General features: G+C 31.9%; 1 protein-coding gene across 13 annotated transcripts in view; it reads left to right on the top strand.

Moving 5' to 3' along the window:
* Positions 1–22356, top strand: part of TSC22D1 (TSC22 domain family member 1) — a 113250-nt gene that overhangs the window by 18351 nt on the left and 72543 nt on the right. For 2 of the 13 annotated variants that reach the window (XR_013763298.1, XR_013763299.1), the window contains 2 exons: positions 11683–11852; positions 12718–21184. The exons of 3 other annotated variants lie outside the window; for them this stretch is intronic. Coding sequence is in view for 6 of the 10 variants with exons in the window: in XM_079136972.1 (XP_078993098.1) it covers positions 11696–11939 (244 nt within the window). In the remaining 4 variants the exon portion in view is untranslated. 8 more of the 13 variants (XM_079136972.1, XM_079136976.1, XR_013763300.1 and 5 more) reach the window with 7 other exon arrangements.

The following is a 22356-nucleotide window of genomic DNA, read 5'->3' as shown; positions in this document are numbered from 1 at the left end:
GTTTTATGACACAGACATTCAATAAATCAGTTTAGTAGCTTTCTCTTGGTCTCACTTTTTACCATAAGCTGTCCATACTTAAGATATTTTCTTTAAGCTTAAAGTTGTCAAATTACATTAAAATATTTTAAAAAGCAGAAACCTCCCTTTAATTAGTTGAATCATAATAACACATTTTATGACTCAGATCTTTAATTTTGAGTTGTTACAGCTTATATTCACATCACATGCTTGTTATTGGAATAAGAAAGTGCTAATTTATATGAATGCTTTAATGTTCAGTTGAAAAATAGGATTTATCTTGACTTTTTGCTCATTATCCTGGAAAGGTAAATTTATTATTATTTTTTGTCTAAGATAATTACATTGGTATTTTAATGCAATTAAATGTTTATAGTAGAGCTCCTTCCCTTCATTTTCATTGTTTTTCCTGATTCATTTATAAACACTAGTTATTGAAAGAAGCAATTGGAATTTTTTTTTGTTTTTGCACTATAGTTGACAGTAAAGATCTGTCTTAAAAGATATAGTAGCTTGGTTTATCATTTAATAGTAATATAGTATATCTTATTTACATGTTTCATGATTTTTATTTTCTACTAATATGAAATAGCCAAAAGCTACTGAAAGCCAGTAATTTTTTTTAACCTATAAGACAAGTTGATTGCATTTCCAAACATTGTATTTATTGGTTATGTTTTTGACAACTTAAAATTGCTGTTCTCCCCAATACATTGGCAGTTGTAGAAAAGTGAGAATGTTTTAACTGTGTTTCCTTTTGCAAAATGGACAGGCTAAGACTCACTTTGACTTTTTTTCTTTATTTAGAGATTCAGTAATCTTTCTAGTTGTACTTGGATTCTTGGTCCATGAGGATCATCTACAAGTGGCTTATTAGAAGTTGATTGAATATGTAAAAACAAAAGCTTTTAACAGGTGGACACCTTGGTCTAAGAAAACCAAATTGTGCTGTATTCAAGCTTATGAATGTGGAACTTAAGTACCATTAGTCTCTGTGAAAGGTCGAACATCTGAGTAGTACAGAAAACCTAAGAGAAGTAGAAAGGGAGTAGAAGATCTTAAAAGGTGCAGAAAGGAAAGAAGTGAACTGATAATTTATTAAACTGTTGGTACAATCCATCAGGGAACACTGTGCCCTAATTGCCTACATCTATAAATTTATCAGTATAAATTGTTTTAGCAAAAGCATCTGCATTTTTCTGTTACTGTGATGGTGTATTTATTTCATATATTTTTATTGAATGAATGTTATTTACCCAGCACTTAACCAGAGGTACTAAGGATACCCACCCAAAAAAAGAGAGAGAGTTTTGACCTTCAAAAGTTTTGTTAAGTACCTTGAAGAAACATTATTTAAGATCTTGGTATGTCTTCTGAATAATGCAAATCAAGTTGTATCATTCACAGTTTTTACTCTGTATATATGGCATACATAATAGCTTTTCTATTCAGATTAGTTGATTGAACCAAGCTGTAGATTAATGAGTATAGCGCATAATGAGGTAGAATTTAATGAGCATTAGCCTTGCTGTCAGACCTGGTATAATCTTGTTTCTTCTACCTCTTCATTGTATGGCTTTTGTAAATGAGTTAAAATTTCTTGCCCAGTTTCCTTACCTGTTATGTGGGAGTACTAGCTGCCCTTGCACTGTTTGGGAGGATCAAGGGACAGAAGGTGTGTAATGCATTTAATTCAGTTGTTCTTGGTAGCTCCTGTAAATGGTATGGTTACTCTTACTGTGCTAAAGAAGAGTGGTTCCTTTCTTCAGCACCGTAAATTAAAATGGAAAGATTGCCTGCATGTCCAAAGACTATAGCCTCCTAAACCAGTGATTCTGTGTCTTTGTGACATTTTTAGTATAGCCTTTCTTAGCTGGAATTCCATAAGATACTTAATCTGTATAGAAAAAGAGTGGCTACTTTCTCACTTAAAAATAGATATATCTAGGACCATCATTCTAGATGCATAAAAGGAAAGTGAATTCATTATATACAATGGAGGCATTAGGAATTCTTTTGCCAAATTCTTTGCTGCTAGGGCTATGTTATATCTATTTGAAAATTATTTTGAAATTTCTAAATTCACAAAAACAAAGTTGTATACCTTTCCCTTTTTCTTAATGGGGAAAAGGGGACAGTTTGTTAATGTTCCAGAATAGAACCATTGCCTGAATCAAGTGATTTTCAAACTTTTTCATTCTAAAGATTGTTTTAGATGGGCATAATGCCTTGAAGACCATCTGTTCCATGCTCAGTCCCATATGGGACTGAAAACTATCTCCTTAGAATGAATGGGATTAATCAGTTTGTTTTTAATAAGATAATGAGTCAGTATCTGGTATTTTAAGTTTTAAAGATTCATTGAATTGGATTTTGAAATTGAGTATAAAGTTTCAAAACCAGTGCTTCTGTAATACTGGTTCTTCAAGTGGGGGAAAAATGTTTTAGAGCCCAGGAATTATCATACATGATCTTCGAGAAGACACATGAGTTTATTCAAGACTAAGGAATTCTTCAGAAGAAAGACAATTTTATTTTGTTGGCTCCTGCTTTTTTTCATCACTTAACAGCTATTTCTGACTTAGAGAACTAGTTCCTTGAAACACACACTGGAAAATGTTAATTTATTTCATTTTATGTCTGAGAGGTGTCCCAAGTCATGTAGTCAAGTGATGGCAGGCCTCAACTGTAAAGCCCATCTTTACATTTTTTATTCCACTATAACAATTCCCTTTCTGTGTACCTCCATTTTTCGTAAGTATATATAGTTCATATTAGAAATAAAAGTAAAATTGTTGTCATATGAGAGTGTACCAAGTAGACATCTGGCAGACATTTAGGAACATGTTTTGAGAAGTACAGCATTACCATATTTGCAGGCACAGTTAATTGGCCTTGTCTTTGTAGATGGTTTGTAGTTGTTAGGGAAAGACTTTGTATGTGATAGTATATTCCTGTGGGAAATCTGTAGAAGGAACTAGCGTAGAATGATAAACATTCTAAGATAGGGAAACGAAATCTAAGTTTGTTTTATGTTCCAATTGTCACCAATAGAGAACGTTTTACTAACTTTACTTTCTGTGTTTCTTATGTTGGAGAGTTAAATCTTGTTATTAACTAATAAAGGAGCCAGTTGAATCTTCTGATCTACTATTTATTTCCTATGAATGCTTATTTAAGACATGAAATATGAAAGGAGTACAAAAAGGTATGTCAAATTCTGAGGAGAAAAATTGAAAAAGTCTTGGGGACTAAGAGATTTATTACAGGTAAAAATGATGATTATTTGAGAGGTTTCTGCATATGTACTGAATTCTTGACTCATTTGGGAATGTCTTTTAAGATGGACCCCCCATAAAACTACAGAAGTTTTTAAAGTACTAGCAGAATTCAAGTTTTGAAAAGGATTGAAAAGAGTTTGTTTTTTCCTCATTAGAAGTACCATAAATATGGTATTACATTTGAATAATATGTAATCAGTGACTTAATAAAACATGGGGGAAGATACATTAGGCTCATTTTTTTAATGGAAGCATATCTGACTTGTTAAGAATGTGAGCTGGGCACGTGGCACACACCTGTAATCCCAGCAACTTGGTAGGCTGAGGCAGGAGAGTTGTGAGTTCAGAGCCAGCCTCAGCAACTTAGCAAGGCCCTAAGTAACTCAGTGAGACCCTGTCTCTAAATAAAATATGGAAAAAGGCTGGGGATGTGGCGCAGTAGTTAAGTACCCCTGTATTCACTCCCCAGTACCAAAGAAAAGAAAAGGTTGTGAGTTCTAGTTGTACTGGCATTTTGAAGAGCTTATACCATAACCGTTTTGGCTTTTACAGTTTTACTAATAGCCAGTGCAATGTTAACTGAACTCCACATCACTCTTACATTAAATCATATTTCTTAAATTATTAGTTTGGTGTGGTAATGATCTGTTCCCTTCAAACATTTTCCACCATTTTCTTTTTGGCAATATTTTCCCTTTCAGACATGGATTGTAACTGTCAACATTTTTTTCCCTGAAATATTTGGAAAGTGGGAAAAGCCATGAGACTATGACTAGTTAATTAAGACACCAGGATCAAATGTTTCTCCAGAGTTTAAATTTGGAATACGAAGTTGGACAATTCTAATAATTCTGGTTTGTAGACTCACTGTCATGTAGAAATAAACTACCCGTTAAGTAGTTGAGAGACCCAGACTTTCTTATAGTTTGCTGACATGGGCTCTAAGGTTCAGGATGCTCTCTCTCAACCTGACATTTTGACTTTCTTCTTTGTCGCCTGAGGCTCAATTGCTACAGAATTGCAATAGAATAGATTAAAAGATGTATTTATAAATAAATTTGTCATTTAAGAAATATGTCCTGTTTTATTTTAAAAGTACCGAGCAGAAAGCACCCTGTTCTTATTTAGTTGTGTTAATATCATTTATATTGATTTTCCCCCCCTTAGGCTCAAGTTGAGATGAGGAAAGGGATAACATTCTTTTGATCTTTATATACAGAATAACTTAAGTAGATATATAATAGACTATCTGTAAATAATAATCAATATATATTACAATTTAGATCAACCACAGTCTTCATCTGTAATATCTATTCTGTAACAAACTAAAGAATGTATTTTGGATGGCAGAGTTGATCTTCGAATTCAGTTTGTTATTGCCAGATTATTATTGTAATTATGATTACGTTTCTTATTATTATTCAATTATTCTAATTATAATAGAAATGATGACTAGTTATATTTACATTAAGACAATAAAATTTATTAATCTTTACATTTTCATATTTAAAAGTTTACTGTTTGTAAACAAACTAGAAATCCTAATTTAAAAAAAACATTCTGTATCTTTTTGTAGATATTTTTAAATGAGGCAGCTTTCTTACTACTATTTTCACATTCTTTCAGATACAAACTTTTCAGGTTCAATATAAACATCTATTCCTAGATTATTTATGTTGCTGAGTTGTTAAATTTTGCTGCATTTTATTTCCAAGTTTTATTGCCTTGTCAAATTTTCATAGGTTAATAGAAATGGCAAAGCAAGTAACTGTCAACTGATATGTTTCAATGAGATGGAAGGAAAGAATTTCAGATTCTACTTAAAACAATGTATTTATTCTAGCGTTTTCATCACATACTATTTAAAATGAAGTACTTAATTGTTAATCAAAATAATATGATTTGGAAAGGTATATATATTGATTATACTCAAGATCCTGTAGTCAAACTAGTTTTGAATTTCTTCATTTGTGATCTTCATTACTTTGTACCTTAGTTTTCCTTTTAGTGAAGTTGTGTGATGATGCTAATAATACTGCATATATTATGGGGTTATTGTGAGGATTGAGTGAGTCAGCATATATAAAATGTATACTCCATCACTTGGGATATACAGAGCTGTCAAATATTTTAAAATAAAGAGTTATGAATATTTAAACTAACTTCATGAGAAAATGTAAATTATTTATTTTTTGAATTTTAATTTAAAACAAAGTAAGGAATACCTATAGCACAAAACTATTTCCTGTGGAAATTTATAACAAAAAAGTTTTCTTTTTTAATAATGTGGAAATAAAAATGCATACATAATAATGTAAGTTGGAAAGACCCTTTAATTTTTATTTACCTGTCATATTCTTGCTATAGTCTAGTTAATTTCTACATTTGTTATTTAACATAAACATAATTTGGTTTTTCTTTTTGTGGAGGACATTTTCTCTTTTGATCTCTTACATAATTTCTTCTGAATAAAAGTTGTCTCCTATAGAGAAATTTACCAAAGAAAGAAAAAAATAAGCCTCGTAGCATATGATAAGTTTTCTAAAATTAATTTAGAACATGATGTAATGCTTTTCATTTCTATTAAGTTTTCATTTCTATTAAGATTAGTTTTTCAGGAGATTGGACTAAACTTTACATCTAAATAAAAAAATGATAGATATATGTTTCTTCTCAGTAGATGTTCTATAGGTGTGGAAATAGGGTATTTTGTTTTTTTTTTTATTTATAAAAAATAGAAAACATCTTGGGAGCTTATTCAGGAACTTTCATTCTATTTTTATTTTATTTTGGAATAATTTTAAGACTTACCAAAAAGTTACAAAAATATAGTACATAGACTTCCTTTAAACTGTCACCCAGCTTTGCCTGGTTTTCATATATCTTATATAACTATAGTACAAATGTAGAAATCAGGAAATTAATACTATCTAATTGATATACTTTTTTAAAAATTTTGACATTGTCTACTGAATGATCTTTTTCTAGTCTGGAATTCAGTCTAATATCTCATATTGTACAGTCATGTCCTGTCTCCTTAGCTTTTTTCAATTTTTAGGCCAGTTATTCATTCTTTCTTTGCCTTTCATGACCTTGACACTTTTGAAGAGTATTGATTTGTTAGGCTGACTTTCAATTTGTGTATGTCTGATGTTTTCTCATAATCAGATTGCAAATATGTATTTTTGGCAAGAATTCCATGGTAGGGATGTTGTATCCTTAGAGTGCATTGTATCAGGAGATACATGCTATTCATATGTCCAACGGTGTTGTCATCTTGATCATTTGGTTAAGAAGGTATCTCTCTGCTGGCTATCTCTTTCTGAACTGTCAAAATACTGGTTTTCCTTTTGTAATTAACAGGTGTGGATAGGGGAATATTTTGAGACTATGTAAACATTCTATCTCTCATTATACTTCCACACCTTAATTTTGGCATCCATTGATGATTCTTGGCTTGATCAGAACCTTTTAAATGTAATTCTTTTATGTCTGTTTGTTGACTGATAAATCATTTTTCTTGTCATATATGGATAGAGATCCCAGAAGAATTAGTGTAAAGGCTGTAGTCTTGTATTCACTTTTTCTGAGTATACTTATGAATGCAGCACAACCCATGAATAAAAAATACAGTAAAAAAAAGGAAAAAGTTATCTTTAAAAATAACATATATATGTCATGCTAGCCTTTATAAAAACAAAGCTATTTCATACTGGGAAAGTAAATAAGCAAAGAAAATGCTAGAGAAGTAAGAGATAATGAATAGGCCAATTATGAAAAATATTTGTCAGAGTAATTGAGAGATTTTCTTACTTTTAGTCTTTATGATATTGCCTTTTATCCTTTTTATATTGATAAAATTGATGATTGCTTTTTATCTTTTGTTCCATAGTAAAAATACATTGTTTTGTGGATTTTTAAAAAATCTGCTTTACTTTGCCTTATACTTTATGTGTGGAGCATGAAGATACATTTAGTTAGCTATTTATTGCTTTTATTTTAACAAAGTGTGACACTCAAGTCTAATATAGTAATTTGAATCCCAATAACATTTTGAATGGTATCTTATCCAAAAGGATGGAAAATGTATTTATAAGGGAATTTATTAGATGTTGGGCTCTTAAAACATTCTACTGGTTAGGTTTTTCCATTTATCATTACAACTTCCTTCTCTTTTAGGAAATCGCTTTCCCTGATGAAGTGTCCTCATAATGCTGAGCAGTCCTTTAAGTTCCAGGCTTTTGCCCCTATTTTTTTTTTTTTTAAGGTGTATTTCATTTGACAATACATACATTATTTGTGGTTTGAAGATCTTTTTATCCATATAATACCTTGGCTAACTAATTCTTGGGAAGCTCTGTTGGTTGTGGCAAGATCTCTTATTTTTTGAAATTGAAATTTTGAAACTGAGTGTTCTTGCAGTAATCTGGTTTATTTATTTATTTTTTAAGTCTCTGAAATAGAACATTAGAAACTCTTAATAGGTGGTGTGATTTTGCTGACACTTCAGTCATCTAAGGATAATACCTTTGAAGTTTCTGCTGACCATGCTCAAAAATTAATCCTAGAAGTGAATCCAAAAGAGATTGATCCATGAAAGTAATACTTTTGACAAAGTTTTTATTTCCTTTAGAATTAAAGTTGAACTTTTTGTGTCTGCTTTAGATAATGTCTACTGACAAAATTCTTTGTCTTCTCGTTTCTTGACCAGTATACTATATCCATCTGTAAAACATCTTACTGAATTATCTACTCAGCGTGACAAGAACTTTTCTAGGGAGCAGAGATACAGTAACTGCTTTTGCTGTTTACTTTTCTCTTCTTACTGCCAACTGTAGGACTGTTTTGGATACTCAGAGGAATTTGTGAGAAATTTGTTTTCTTTATAGAAATGCCTTAGAATCCAGTAAGAATGAGTGATAAGTAAGAGAAAGATATAATTATGCTTCCAATTCTTGTAGAATGTCTTGTTTTATGAATAATTTGTCTTTATAAACAAGCAAGTTTAACTTTAGAAGTGTAGCACAAGTAAATAGAAATCATGATCTTTATAGAATCATGTTGCCTTCTCTTTCATTACTTAAAAATAATTAGGTATAGCCTTTCCTCTTTCTTTGATATTAGGAATGCATAAAACTAGTAATCCAGATATGCTCTTTAATAATTTAGTATTGAAAGCACATGTTGCAAATAGTTTAATTTGATATATATCTCTCTCAAAAGAAATTCTCAGTGGTATTTATATAAAAATACTTAGCTTCATTATTTCTGATTCGAATGTGACTAGATTTTCAAAAAGAATCTTTAAAAATTTAAATATTTATGGAAAATGTTAAAACCTTTTTATTCATGTACTGGCAGATCAATAATCTGTGATACCCATTTGAGATGGCATCTTGGCATTGTTAGCTTTGGTTTGAAGTTTATCCTAGTTGTTGGAGTTTTAGTCCTCCAGGGCATAGTTTTTTGTTTTCTCCTCATCTTAAAATATCACACAGAAGAATGCTGCTTATTAAAATAGAATTAGGTAAGGTATTATTGTATCATTTTTATATCAGTGTTATTCTTACAGAAGCTGCCCTTTCTTGTTTGAATGATGATCTTGTTTTGAAAGTGCCTGTACATTTTTCTATATAAATGATACATTATCAAATTCAGTTTTCATAAATTATTAACTCTTGAAACAAGAGAAATGCCAACTCTCTTCAGTGATTTCAAATTTTTTTTTGCTTAGAAAAATCTGTGTGTTTGAGTATGTTGAAGTTTTGATACTTCATGCAAAATAAAAAAGTTATTATTAAAGTGTGATTTGAATTGGGAGTTTATAAATGGATCCATTTCTCTATCCAGCTTGCCCTATAATCTAACTGAAGGATATTTGCTTTTTAAATCTAAGGTGATTATATTTTAACATACATTCTGTGGAGTGTGATAAATAAATCAAAGGTTTGGAGGTGTTTAATGTGAAGTTTATGCTGAAGGAGAAGTTGTCAGTGTTAGCCTAATATTAATCTGAGCAAGATATTTCTTGGGAGTTGTTTTCAAAGTGAAAGTGGGCTTGTATACTTAAAAAAATTACCAAGTGTACTTCCTGTTTCAAAATAGACCTTTCCTATTTTCCCTTAGTTTTCAGTCAACTGTATGTTATTACTGATTAGTATTTAAGAACTAGAGGAAAACTGGGAAATTTGGAAGATCATATCTTATTTGTAATTTCTGAATAGGTTTTTAACTATCTTGATTACTGTAGTTAAGTTTTAATTTGGCTTCTTTAATTTGGAAATAAATAATTCTTATGGGTTATATATGAAAAGGAATGGTTCGTCAAGAAAATTGATTAGAAAAGACTAGAGGAAGCTTGTTTAATAATTTAAAGCATTTTTGTAGTGTCTGCATTGTGTAGGTGCAATGAAAATGTATGAAAGATAGCTCTGTTGTACTAATTTTAAACCTTTGTCATCTGTTAATCTGTTAAAGAGCTACCCCTTAAGATCTCCAACTGTGGAATACTTTGTTAATCTGTTTGGGGTTTTTATTTATTTATTTTTTGATTTCTTGAAACTATCTAATCGGAGTACATTTCTTGAGATATTCAGTATTCAGATCTTTTTTCTAATTTATGTTTCTTTCCTCTCATCCCTTATCTACTGCCTGTATGTGATAATACTGTAAAATACTTTTTTAAACCTACTGATCTAAAAATATAATCTCTTCAGAATTAGAAGACTTTAGAACTTAAAATCCATTGGAAACTTTAAATGAAAAAATAGCTGCCACTTAGGCTCATGAAGTACTTTCATATTTATTTGATACCTCTTGCCTAGATGGCAGTTTCACTTCTTTGACTCTTTCAAATATCCTTTTTCATTTCTTTCTTTTAATTTTTTGAAATTACAGATTCAGTAGTTAGATTCACAAGTTTTCTTAGACCAAAATGTTTTTATTTCTCGTTTGTACAGAGTTGGATATTCCTAAGCAAAAGGGTTAGCTTAGTCTTTTCATCTTCAGACTTTTAAAAAGTTTAGTCTAAATGTTGTTAGGTAATGGAATAACCATTCCTTTTCAGCTTTGGGTACATTTCCAAACTGGCTGCCAGAGTAAGGAGAAAGTGAAGGCATTAAAAAACTAACTTTGGTTGGTTGCTACCTTCTTAGTGCTGAGACTATAACCTTTCTTGGTTGGTTGATAGAGAACAAGAGAGCACAGTCCTCGTTCCACTAACAGGTAAGGAAACATTGTGATAACCAGTTGGTGTGAGAGGGAGGTTACTTGGTAGCGTTTTTTTTTTTCTTAATTAATCCCAAAATATAACATGTCCCAGAAATAGAACACGGTGTTACTAGGTTCCATAGAGTAGGGATATGCAGCACCTTTATATTTAGTATAAGATCTGAAATTTAATAGGGATGTATCACTCTGTACCACAAAGTATAATTGATCTGTTTTGCAGAGGCAACTCTGTTAACATTTATCCTGCAGTCCCCCATAGCTTTAAATGCATATCTGCCTGTCTTGTTCTCCTTTCAGCTTTTCCTTGATCAGATGCTATGTGCTTTGACCTTCCTTCTCTCCATTTACTTTATTCCTATAATAAAGCTGTTTTCCAATATCTTTACCATCATCTATTATTTGGATATGTCTTACTGCTTTAATTTCTACACTGTAGCCATTAATTATTATTCCTGATCCATCTTGATCCAAAATAAAATGATCAGGCATTTTAAAAAAGATTTTGAATCTGTTACCTGTGTCCACTATTCTGTCCTCCCAGTATTAAATATGAATGCTTGATGAATAAACCCTCTTCAGGGACAGTAGTGACAGCTTTTACAAAATGCAGGTTTAGCCTTGTTTTGCTATGATATTGGCCTGTACTGTGACTCTTTAAATTACTTAAGACTTGAAAACTGATAACGAATCCAGCTTCTTAGACATTCCTAAAAGTTTAGTAGCATTCCTATTAATATACTTGATTATTCTATTTCTACTTTTCAATCCATCTTCTTCTCTTTGACAGAAGAATTAACTGGAACTCCTTTGATATTTCCGAGGTTGAATGCTTTTTCCCTGTCCCTTTAAAGACAACTATGATCTTGTTTCCAGTCCTAATTTGTTATTTTTTTTGCTTCTATCTTCCACTCGAAGTTGAGTGGTTTGTCACAGAGTGTGTTATGGCTTAGACCAATACAGGTCCCTTCTTAATAGTTACCGAGGAATTAATCATTTGTGGTGACAGACTTCTAAAATTCAAATTAAGAAGGCGCTAAAGAAAGTATGCCCAAAGATAGCTCCTTTTTGTCCTGAGGATAAGCCATTACAAACTCAAATGACCAGAGAATGTAATTTCTTAATAAGAATTTTTTCTTAAATCTATATTCAGCTCTCTATTTCAGTGCTTCTCTCCTACCAGAGGTGCAAGGAGTGATCCTAGAACCACAGATACAGCCAAGACCACGGAGAGCTTTTGACGTCAGGGGTCCACTTTCTCTACTGAACCCTTGGAGACAGAATATCCAGCTTCTGGAGAGAGTGGGAAAGGATAATAAACAAGTGGGTGCTTTCCATTATTTACTTGGGTTTATTTATAGATTGGAGTGTCCTTCCATTGCCCATTTTATTCTATTGGGTTCATATTAAGAACCAGGTGGGGCTACAATCTGTTTGTTTTTCTGAGTGCAAAGTAGTGCCCATTCCAAAATAGAAAACTTAAGTTTATTTAATTTTCTCTCCAGATAATTAAAGCAGTGAATGATTTGGAGCACGTGATTTGGTGAATGCCTGTGTAGTCCACAGGAATTTAAAAAGGAGTATTTATACATTGTGGCCTTTATGGTAATAGTGAACTTCTAAGTGCTCTTTTATATTCTAGTAATTTAAAAATTTCTGTATTTCATCTTTGGGCAAGCTGGACATCTGAAATCTCTTAATTTATACTGTCAGATGTCTAGGTGTTATCCTACCCTGTTAGTGAGAACTTTCGGTCTTTTTTCTACCTTAAATGTTAGGACTTACTGTTAGATCATTTAGAAGATGCAATGATAGTACTGTTATGGTTTTACTGTCAAATCTAGGTTTCATTCTTTAATAAAATAAATATGAATAAGTTTCAGGATATAATACCACTGAAAACTGTATTTATTATACTCAAAAGCAGTTTTCTAGTTCCTAGGAATAATGTTATTTGTAGTAAAAGAACCTTTTGCTAGATTTTTCCCATGGCATTTAAGATGGTTTTCTCTTAGTTTCTTTGATGCCAAGGGTAGGATTTGATTCCAGGAAGTTCTTATTATCTACAGTGGGTAGAATGTGAACTTGGTGCCTTTAGCAAGTTTTCATTTTTCCTTGGTGGATTCCTTCTGTGACTCCAGGTATCTTGATAATGGGAGACCGGTTTATTTGTTCTCTAATTGCCCAGATTTCTTTCAACTGGTAAAACATCATACTTCTTCAGCAAAAGGAATTCTTCTAGCAGAGCCTTCATGGATGATATCTGTCACACATGCCAGCACCTGCAGTTTGGAAGGCAGTGGTGAATGGATCCATGCAATATGTGTAGAAGACACAAGGATGAGCGAGCAACCTGATCTTGTTATTTATAAACTTTTAAGATTTACTTTGGTTTACTCTTGGTCTGAAAATGAAAAGGCTCAAATAATGAAATAATCTTTTGAGATTGGAATTTTACATGGCCATGAAAATATTCCTTTCTATTCGGAAGACTGAAATAGAGGAAACTTGAGAGACTCCTTTCTTTAAAAGCAGCTCTCTGTATGTTTCAATTATAAGATTTTGTGGAAATGAAAATCACCTAAATGAAAGTAGGGACAGTTTTTAAAGTAGTATAGGAAATCCAAAAAACTTCATGAAATTTTTTTTTTTTTTTGGGTTATTGACACTGAAAGGCACAAGTAAACAAAGGTTGAACTTCTTAATTACTCCAGAATTACTTTCAATATTAGTTTTAATCTTTTAACTCATCTTTTTCTGATCTTGTCAAATCTTATTCTGATTTGTCAAATCAACAAAACTGTAGTATAGAAATGGAAGAGGCATTTTTGAGATCAGAGTAGCTTGGTCTGTCTGCTAAAGTAATAAATATCTGTTAAACTTTAGGTATTGTTCTGCACTGAAGGCATACTACAGTTTGAATGATGTTGTCACAAAGCAGTAGTTTACAGAGCAAAGGCAATTTTTGGTATTAGAATAAGCCAATAGGTATGAATACGTGTTGCAAAATAGTTATCCCAACTGTCAGTCGACAGAAATAGTTATCAAAATGTTTGTTTCTTTGGTCTATTAACTGGTCAGTCAAAAGCTATTAAAGAACTTTTTAAAAGTCATCTGATGCTGCTGGTTTGTTTTATTTTAATATGAATTTTTAAGAAGAGAAATTCTAGAGTTACTAATGTAGAAACAAATGAAATGTTTTAGGAATCCCAAAGAGTTTAGAAGCCACATTTGCTAAAATATAACCTGGCTTTTAGTCTTTCTTGGCTAACCGTGAAAACTCTTTTTTTTTTCCTCATTAATTATAAGTAAATTTTTATAAGTGTAGTACTTTACTTTAAAGTTTAAAAGCTCAATTTGAACTGAAATTTCCCCAGAGCTCTGAATTCCCATAAACGATTACAACCTTTTATTCCTGACTTTTTTTTGTTAAATGTTAATAAGACAGTTGATTCACAAACACATATAAACCAAGTAACAACTACCCAACATTTTTAGAATGAGCTCAGAAAACCAAAAGTGAAATTTGCTTCAGATTAAGTTAGTTGAATATTTTGAACCATGGTTCAAACCATTTTATGGCCTGCCTGTGAGATTATTAGTTTTTTTTGTTTCACCTTTGAAGATGAAAAGTAATTTAATCTCTTAATCTTATGCTTTAATTAAATTTTAGCTCTGTTCCTTAAAGTGTGCAAAAGAAATGTAAGTGCATTTCTATTTATCTCATGCCACTTCAAGCTATTTAAAAGTGAATTTTTTGTATATTAATGTGAACTGATTTGTTTAAACTCTTATTTTGATGCATTTTCCTTTTAGATTTTTAAAAATAATTTCTTGTGACAATATGCAGTCCTATATTTTTCAGTGTTTATGAATATTAATATAAGCTTATTTTTTCTAGAATGACTAATTGTAATATTTGTATTATGTGATCATTTGAAAACTAATAAATATTTTCTCCATGAAAAAAATGCACTTACTGACAAATGGCTTATTTCTGTTTCAGGAGTAGAAAGTGAAAACTGCTACAGTATTTTAAAGTGTATTTTAATTTTATGTGTCTTCCTCATACGTATTTTCTGAATATATATTCTATTCTGTGTGTTATAATTTTTTAAGGAAAAAAAACCCTTTGATCATTAAAACTCTTTTGAGTTAATACTGTAAGTAATCAGGAGTAATTTGGTCAAATTTTTAAAGACTAGATTGATCAAAATGTACCCTCTTACAAAATAGCATGTAGTCCCTCTACTCAAAAAAAGAACATCTGGAGATTGAATGGCTAAACTCATAAGAGTTGTTACCAAAAGAAGAAAAATGTATTTGAATGTTCTGCTTGAGCAAGTGACTGTAGAAGGAGGAGAAACCTTGACTTCAGAGTCTCTTGTTTTTAACCTTATCAAAACAGCATGGAGAGGGGTAAAATTTGTTTTAATGATTCTTACTTATATAGCTACATAAACCTCATTGAAATCATTAGAAAAATTTACTCGTTTTATATTAGGATCAGCTAGAAGCAAGAGGATTTCCTTTTAGATTTGAAGAAAAGTTACACAAGAAATGGACTCCCAACAATTTTAAATAAACATTAAGATGGAGTCCTAGTCAAGAAATAAAAATGGAATTAATGACAACCTGTGAATTAGGATGTGATAATTTGACTTCCCAAAGAAATTATACTCTGAAAAAATGAGAATTATAAAAAGTGACTTGGAATAGATGCTGTATTGGGGGCAGAGGAAAGGAAGGCAAAATTCTTGCCTTTATTAATCTGGTAAGTTTGGAAAAGATCAGTTAAAGATTCTGTGAACAAAGTTTTATTTTTAGAATGAAATCTTTTAAAAGGTTTATAGACATATTTCAATGAAAGGCTGTATTTTCTGTGAATACAAAAATTTTATAAGCCTTTCCTATATGTGTATAAAGGGTGGAACGGAGGTGGGGATGGAAAATATCCTGCATCAGAAAGTTCAGAAGTATTGCAAAGATAAGTAAATTTTCTTACATGAACTTTGCCCTATACTATCAATAGCCTTCAAAATAAAAATATTACAGAATGTTGGAACTTGCCTTACCATTGTGTCTTCGAGGTGTAAGTACATAAACTTACAGTGTCACCATGATTGATTAATGAACTATAGTATAAAGGTCTGTTTGGATTACTTTTTAGTGAGGAAACAAAGGTGGTTTTATTTATTTTTTGGTAGCTTCTGTTTAAAAAAGTCACAAGCCTGCAAAGTACTGACCTTAGAGCTTCTTATAAATTTGTGCACAGATCTTATTCTCCTTTGCTATATTGAAACAATTGAGCAAAATGTCAGTGCTTAGATGTCCTAAGCAAGTTCTTATTTTCATTCAGTGTTGTTTCCTATTAAAATATTCCATATTAATCCTAAAATGTGAATGTTTCAGAAAGAAGCTCATAGTTTCTCTGAAATTTTTCCCACTAATATGTGCATCTAAGGTGATTAGATTACTGCAGTTAGTGTTAGGGAACTGTGAAGTATGCATTGGAGTTTTCAGAAATAATGATCAAAGGGATCTCTGCTCAAGAGGTAAGGTATGGCCTAGGTAGAAAAATGTTCAAAATATGTTCAATATAATGTCTGATGACAAAGTAAACTACAACAGATATCCTTGCTATTTCAGACAGATGTAGAACTTAGTAAATGATTTCTTCTTAAAATTCCTGGAGAATAGAAAGGGGCAAACCACAGATTTGTTTTTGCATGGGTATGGAGTGCATTTAGAAACATGTTCTTGGGGTGTACATAGCCTCCACTAATACAAGGCATCACCTACCTTTGCTCTTGTAGTGCTTATAATCTGTATTTAACTTGGTGTTTCTTAAGCCTTGAGCACTATAAAAATATTGTGCTTTGCAAGGAAATTTGAGTATGTATTCCTTGAGATTATTGCCTTTCTTCATTTTGGCTATGTGTGCCATTTTTTTTACTAAATGATACCTATAATTTAAAAAACAATTGCTTGACTAATTTTTATTTTGACTTGAGACATTAAGGAATTTTATAAATATTAATTTACACTAAATTGGGAATTTTACTGAAACTTGAAGAGCAAAATCATTAAAAGAAGAACGTTTTATATTATTTTCTAAAAAATATTAAGTAGGTTCAAAGAGTTGTGTGTTAATATAAAATTTAGTAATAAAAATAAAGGAAGCAGCAGTATTGAATGTGGATGAAATAGAAAGATAGATTAGGATTTTTTCCTAGAATTACATTACTGATAAAATTTACTAAATGGATGGTAGTGTAGAAAACACAGTAATCTTCCACCATGTTTGAGTTCTTTTGATAAGAACTGCAGCTTGTGGACATTTGGTTTTCACTTAAAACAATTTGCTATTTATTTCACTTTTCCCTCTATCTAGCACAGAATAATAATGTTGGTGTGAATTAGTGGTACAACCCACCATTTCATGAGGTAGCTGGCTCCATGTTCAGGATGGTCTGAGGGTAAGAAGTTGATCCAGAATTTGCACCTATGTCTTTTTTAATTTGAAAAGTGCTTGGAAATTATCCAATTTAGCACACTTATTTTACATATAAGATGATTGATATCCAGAAGCATCACATATGTATAGCAGTATACTACATAAATAATAAATCTTCTATAGGACTTAAGTCTTTTTTGACTTTGCAGCTCAGAGATAGGTACTGCTTTACTACCTCCTCTTGTTGATCCTAGTTCTAAATGACAGAACAATTCTGATCGCTTTCAGATACAACAGTCTCAAGATAACTATTAATTCCCCATCAGTTTCAAACCCAAACTTTCTTTTCTACAGATTCTATATCCCTGTGTTCTTATCTCTTATTTGTGAAATTGAGATCTTAAAAGTTTTGTAGGTCTTTGAATGTACTTCAGTTTCTTATTGTTTCTCTTAGTGTGCAACCCTGAACCAGCATTGTACAGATATGCTCTTTCAGGCTGTTAGAATATATGACCTTATATTTGTTCATGGAATTCTCATATCACTTTGTTCTTACATATTTATTCAGTAAGATGCATAATTTTCTGCACCTTCTAATTTTATGATTCACCTAGGCAGAGAAATTATATAGTGCTAAAACAAAATATTTTATATGTAAAATAAGGCGCTAGTAGTCTGTTTATGGAAAGACTTAAAATATGCATAGTTTTGTAAAAGAATAATGACTCAAGATAATAGCTAAGATCTTGGGAAATCATAGATAAAAGTATAATCTCCATTTAAGGTATTTTTGCTTTTCTTAATTCTGACTTAAATATAAATTTTATATTACATGACTTGTGCAATATGAAGTGTTATTTTTCAGATTGTCTTTGCAAATTTAAGGGTAATTAGGGCTGTTGGAGCCACACTTATTATGTGACTGGCATTGAGAAGAAAATGAACTTGTGTTTAGTAAAATAACTTGGGAATGAAAGGCAATTTAGACTGACTTCTATGGAAATATTTGGAAAATATAACAGCAAAAGATGGTGAAGAAACAGCCCTAGAGTCTGAGAATGTGGCTTAAATCCCAAGGCAAACATAGTCTTGTGTTGCATTTTGAAATATAATGCAAACACTACCATAGCAACATTCTGCATGACACCATTGTTTAATTACTACTTAGAATATTTAGCTCTTTCCCCAAATATTAAAAGGACATCCATGAAGAAAGACATGAGGTAGTTAGTGGTTGAAAGTGCATCTGAGGGTACTAATACCCCTGTTTGAAAAATACTCATTGGGATAGGATATACAGTTGTACCTTGGTATCCTCAGGGGATTGGTTCCAGGACGACCCTGTGGTTATAAAAATTTACAAATGCTCAAGTCCCTTTTATAAAACATCATAGTATCTACTGTAACACATGCACATTCCTCCCATATACTTTATTTATTTTTTGGGCCTGAGGGTTGAACCAAGGAGTGCTCTACTACTGAATATATCCCCGGTCCTTTTTTTGAGACAGGTTCTTGCTAAGTTGCTGAGACTGCTTGAACTTTTGATCCTCTTGCCTCAGGCTCGTGAGTTGCTGGGATCAAAGTCATGTGCCACCACACCCATCTTCCTCATGTGAAATCCTCTCTAGATTGCTTATAATACCTAATAAGACGTGTAGACGTGTAGCTCAGTGGTAAGATTGCATGTATAACATGCACAAGGCCTGGGTTTCAATCTCAGAACTGCAAAAATAATAAAAGCTGAATACAGTGTAAGTACTAGGTAAATAGTTGTGCTGTTCAGGGAATAATGAAAAGGAAAAAAGGTCTGTACATGTTTAATACAGAAACAGCTTTTTTCCCCCCGATAGTTTTGATCCGCTATAGATTGAATTTATGGATTCAGAACTCATGGATGTGGAGAACTGACTATTCTCTCTTAATTGAAATAGAATTTGGGGTAAAACAAGAAAAGAAGCATTTACAGGCCTACTCTATGCACCTTTCCTAGGCACTTTACATATATTTAACCTAATTCAGCCAACCTATGAGAAAGGTACAATTTTTCCATTTTACACACAGATGCTAAGCTCATAGGTTCCAAAACCTGACCAAGAGAGCACATAGTCAATAGGCAGTGAAGATGCCAGTTGAAAGCGGATCTGTTAATCTAAAATTTCTATTACACCATTGTCAAATATCTTTGCAAAAAGAACACATGTTCTCAGGAAAATTTCACGTAGAACCTTCGTATCTAAAGTATTCTAAAAGCATAAAGGGTTATTCTACTTAGTGTGCATTAATAAGCTTTTGAAGAGTTTTAGGTTTATAGAATTGACCACAAAGTGCAGAGTTCTGGCATATCTCCTCCCTCCCTTATCTTGCCTTGTTCTTACCATTTTGCATCAGGGTACATTTGTTAAAATTGATGAACCAATACTGATACATTATTAACTACAGTCCATAGTTGAGGGTTAACTCTTGTCATAGTTTATAGGTTTGACAAATAATGTCTTGAATTCATCATTTGCAGTATCATACAAAATAGTTTAACTGCCATAGAAATATCCTTGTTCTTATTCATGCTATTGCTGTGTCATGTGGTAAGCCTGTGCTTAGCTGAGTAACGTAGAGTCTACCAAACTCTTCAAAAATGCCTGTTGCATTTTACATTTCCACCAGCAATGAACATGAGTTCTGTGCTCCATTTTCTCCTCAGCATTTAGCATGTCAGTGTTTGATATTGGCTACTATAATAGGTATGTAGAAATATCTCATTGTTCTAATTTGCATTTCTCTAATGATCTATGACATTGGACATCTTTTTTATATGCTTGTTTTTCATCTCTATTAATCATTGCTGAGGTGCTGCTCAGATCTTTTGCCCATTTTTAAAACGACTTGCTTAGTGTTGAGCTTTAAGAGTTCTTGGTATATTTTGTTTGGTAAATATTCAAATATGTGTTTGGTAAATATTCTCTCCTGTTGCTTTTGTTTTCATACTTTCAACAGTGTCTCTTGCAGAGGAGAATTTTTTATTTTAATGAAGTCCATCTTAACCAGTTTTTTCTTTAGTTCTGATTTGGTAGTTTAAAAACTCATTACCAAACCCAAAATCACCTAGATTTTTTTTTTTTTTTCTGTGTTCTATTTTCTTCTCTCCCTTGCACCCTCCCTCCCCTTTTCTTTCTTTTTTACAGCGTCACACTTAGGTCTGTAATTGGTTTTGAGTTCATTTTTGTGGACGTTATAAGGTTTGTATTTATAATGATTTGGGGTTTTTTTTGCCCAGGGATAGCATGTGATGTCCAGTTCTTCTAGCACCATTTGTTGGAAAGATACTTTTTTCTCCACTGAATTGTCTTTGCTTCCTTTTCAAAAATAAGTTGTCTCTATCCGTGTGGTTTTATTTCTGTACACTATTCGGTTCTATGGATTTGTTCTTTAGCCAGTAACACACTGTCCTGAATACTGAAGCTTTTTAGTAAGTCTTAAAGTCACCCTGTGTCAATCATCTGATTTTGTTGTCCTTCCAATATTGTGCTGGCTTTTTTGGAGCTTTTTATTTTTCCATATAAACGTTTAGGTCTCTTTGTATCCACAAAATAGTTTGGGATTGCATTGAATCTAAAAGTCATTTTGGGAAGAAATTGATAATTTTAAATCTTCCTGTCCATGATGATGGAATAATTTTTAAAAATTTTTAATCTTTGACTTTCATGAGCATGTTTTTGTTTTTTTTCTCATATAGATCTTACATGAGGTCATTTTGTTTTTTAGATTTATACCCAAGTTTTTCACTTTTTTGGTTTTTATGTAAATAATATTGTGTTTTTATCTTCAGTTCCAGTTCATTGCTGGTGTACATGAAAGGAGTGAGCCTTTTGTATATTAATCTTGCATCCTGCAACCTTGCAATAGTAACTAATAGTTTCAGGTTTTTTTTTTTTTTCTTTGATTCCTAGGTATTTTCAACATACACACTTGTTTGTGAACAAAGATCCTCTTACTTACTCCTTTTCAATCTGTATTCCTTTCATTTCCTTTTTTATTGGATTAGCTAGGACTTGAGAAGTCAAATAGGAGGAGACGGCCTTATCCTGTGCCTAGAATTAGATTGCATTAAATTTCTTACCAATAAATAAGATATTAGGTGTAGTTTTTTTGGTAGTAGTCGTTATTTTGTGGAAGTTCACCACGGTTCCTAGTTTGCTTGAATTTTTAATTGTGAACGTTCAGTTTCTTCTTTCTTTTTTTTTTTCAGGTCGGTGGGGGGTACTGGGAATTGAACTCAGCGGCACTCAACCACTGAGCCACATCCCCAGCCCTATTTTGTATTTTATTTAGAGACAGGGTCTTACTGAGTTGCTTAGCGCCTTGTTGTTGCTGAGACTGGCTTTGTACTCGCTATCTTCCAGTTTCAGCCTCGGGAGCTGCTGGGATTACAGGCATGTGCTATTGTACCTCGCTAAATGCTGTTTTCTTTTATAAAACACATTTATTGATATGATCATGTGGTTTTTCTTGAAGAATCACGTGATTATTCTGTAGATTATATTAATTGATTTCTGAATATTGAATCAACCTCGCATACATGGAATAAATTTCATTTGCTCATGCTTCATATTTCTTTTTATACATTATTAGATTTCACTTGCGAATATTTTGTCAAGGATTTGTGCATCAATGTTCATAAGGGATGTTGGTCTGTATGAGTTAGGAATTTTTTCTTTTTTTTTACTTTATCAAGATATAGAGAATTGATTAAATATTTGGTTGATTTATAGGTGCAACCATCAAAGTCTAGTGCCTTCTGTTTGGGAAGGTTACTAATTATTGACTTACTTTCTTCAATACAGGCCTATTTTGATTATTTTTCTGTGAGTTTTGATTGTAGCATTTGAAGAATTGGTTTGTTTCATCTAGGTTAACAAATTTGTGGACCTAAAGTTTCTCATAATACTTAGTATCCTTTAAATGTCTGTGGAATCAGTAGTTAGGACCCCTCTCTCAATTGCGTTACTAGTTTTTTGGTGGCTGCTTTTATTGTTTAGCTTGGCACAGTTTTTGTCAGTTTTATTAAAGAAATTGATTTTGGCTTTGTAGACTTTTCTGTATTTTCCTGTTTTCAGTGTCACTGATTTCTGTTATTTTTCTTTCTTCTTTTTGCTTTAGGTTTATATTGCTCTTCTGTTTCTGGTTTTCCTAAAAATTAAATTAGTGCTTTTAGTCTTTTTCTTCTGCAATATATGCATTCAGTGCTATAAATTTCCCTCTCAACACTGTTTTTGCTGCATCCCCAAAATTCTAATAAACTGTTTTAGTTTTATTTAGCTTGAAATATTTTAAAATTTCCCTAGAGACTATTTTGACCCAATTGATCTTCAG

This window comes from Sciurus vulgaris (genome assembly GCF_902686455.1).
Source record: "Sciurus vulgaris genome assembly, chromosome: 4".
NCBI lineage: Eukaryota > Metazoa > Chordata > Mammalia > Rodentia > Sciuridae > Sciurus > Sciurus vulgaris.
Note: the sequence above shows the minus strand (reverse complement) of the source record. Positions and strands in the feature narration are given on the sequence as shown.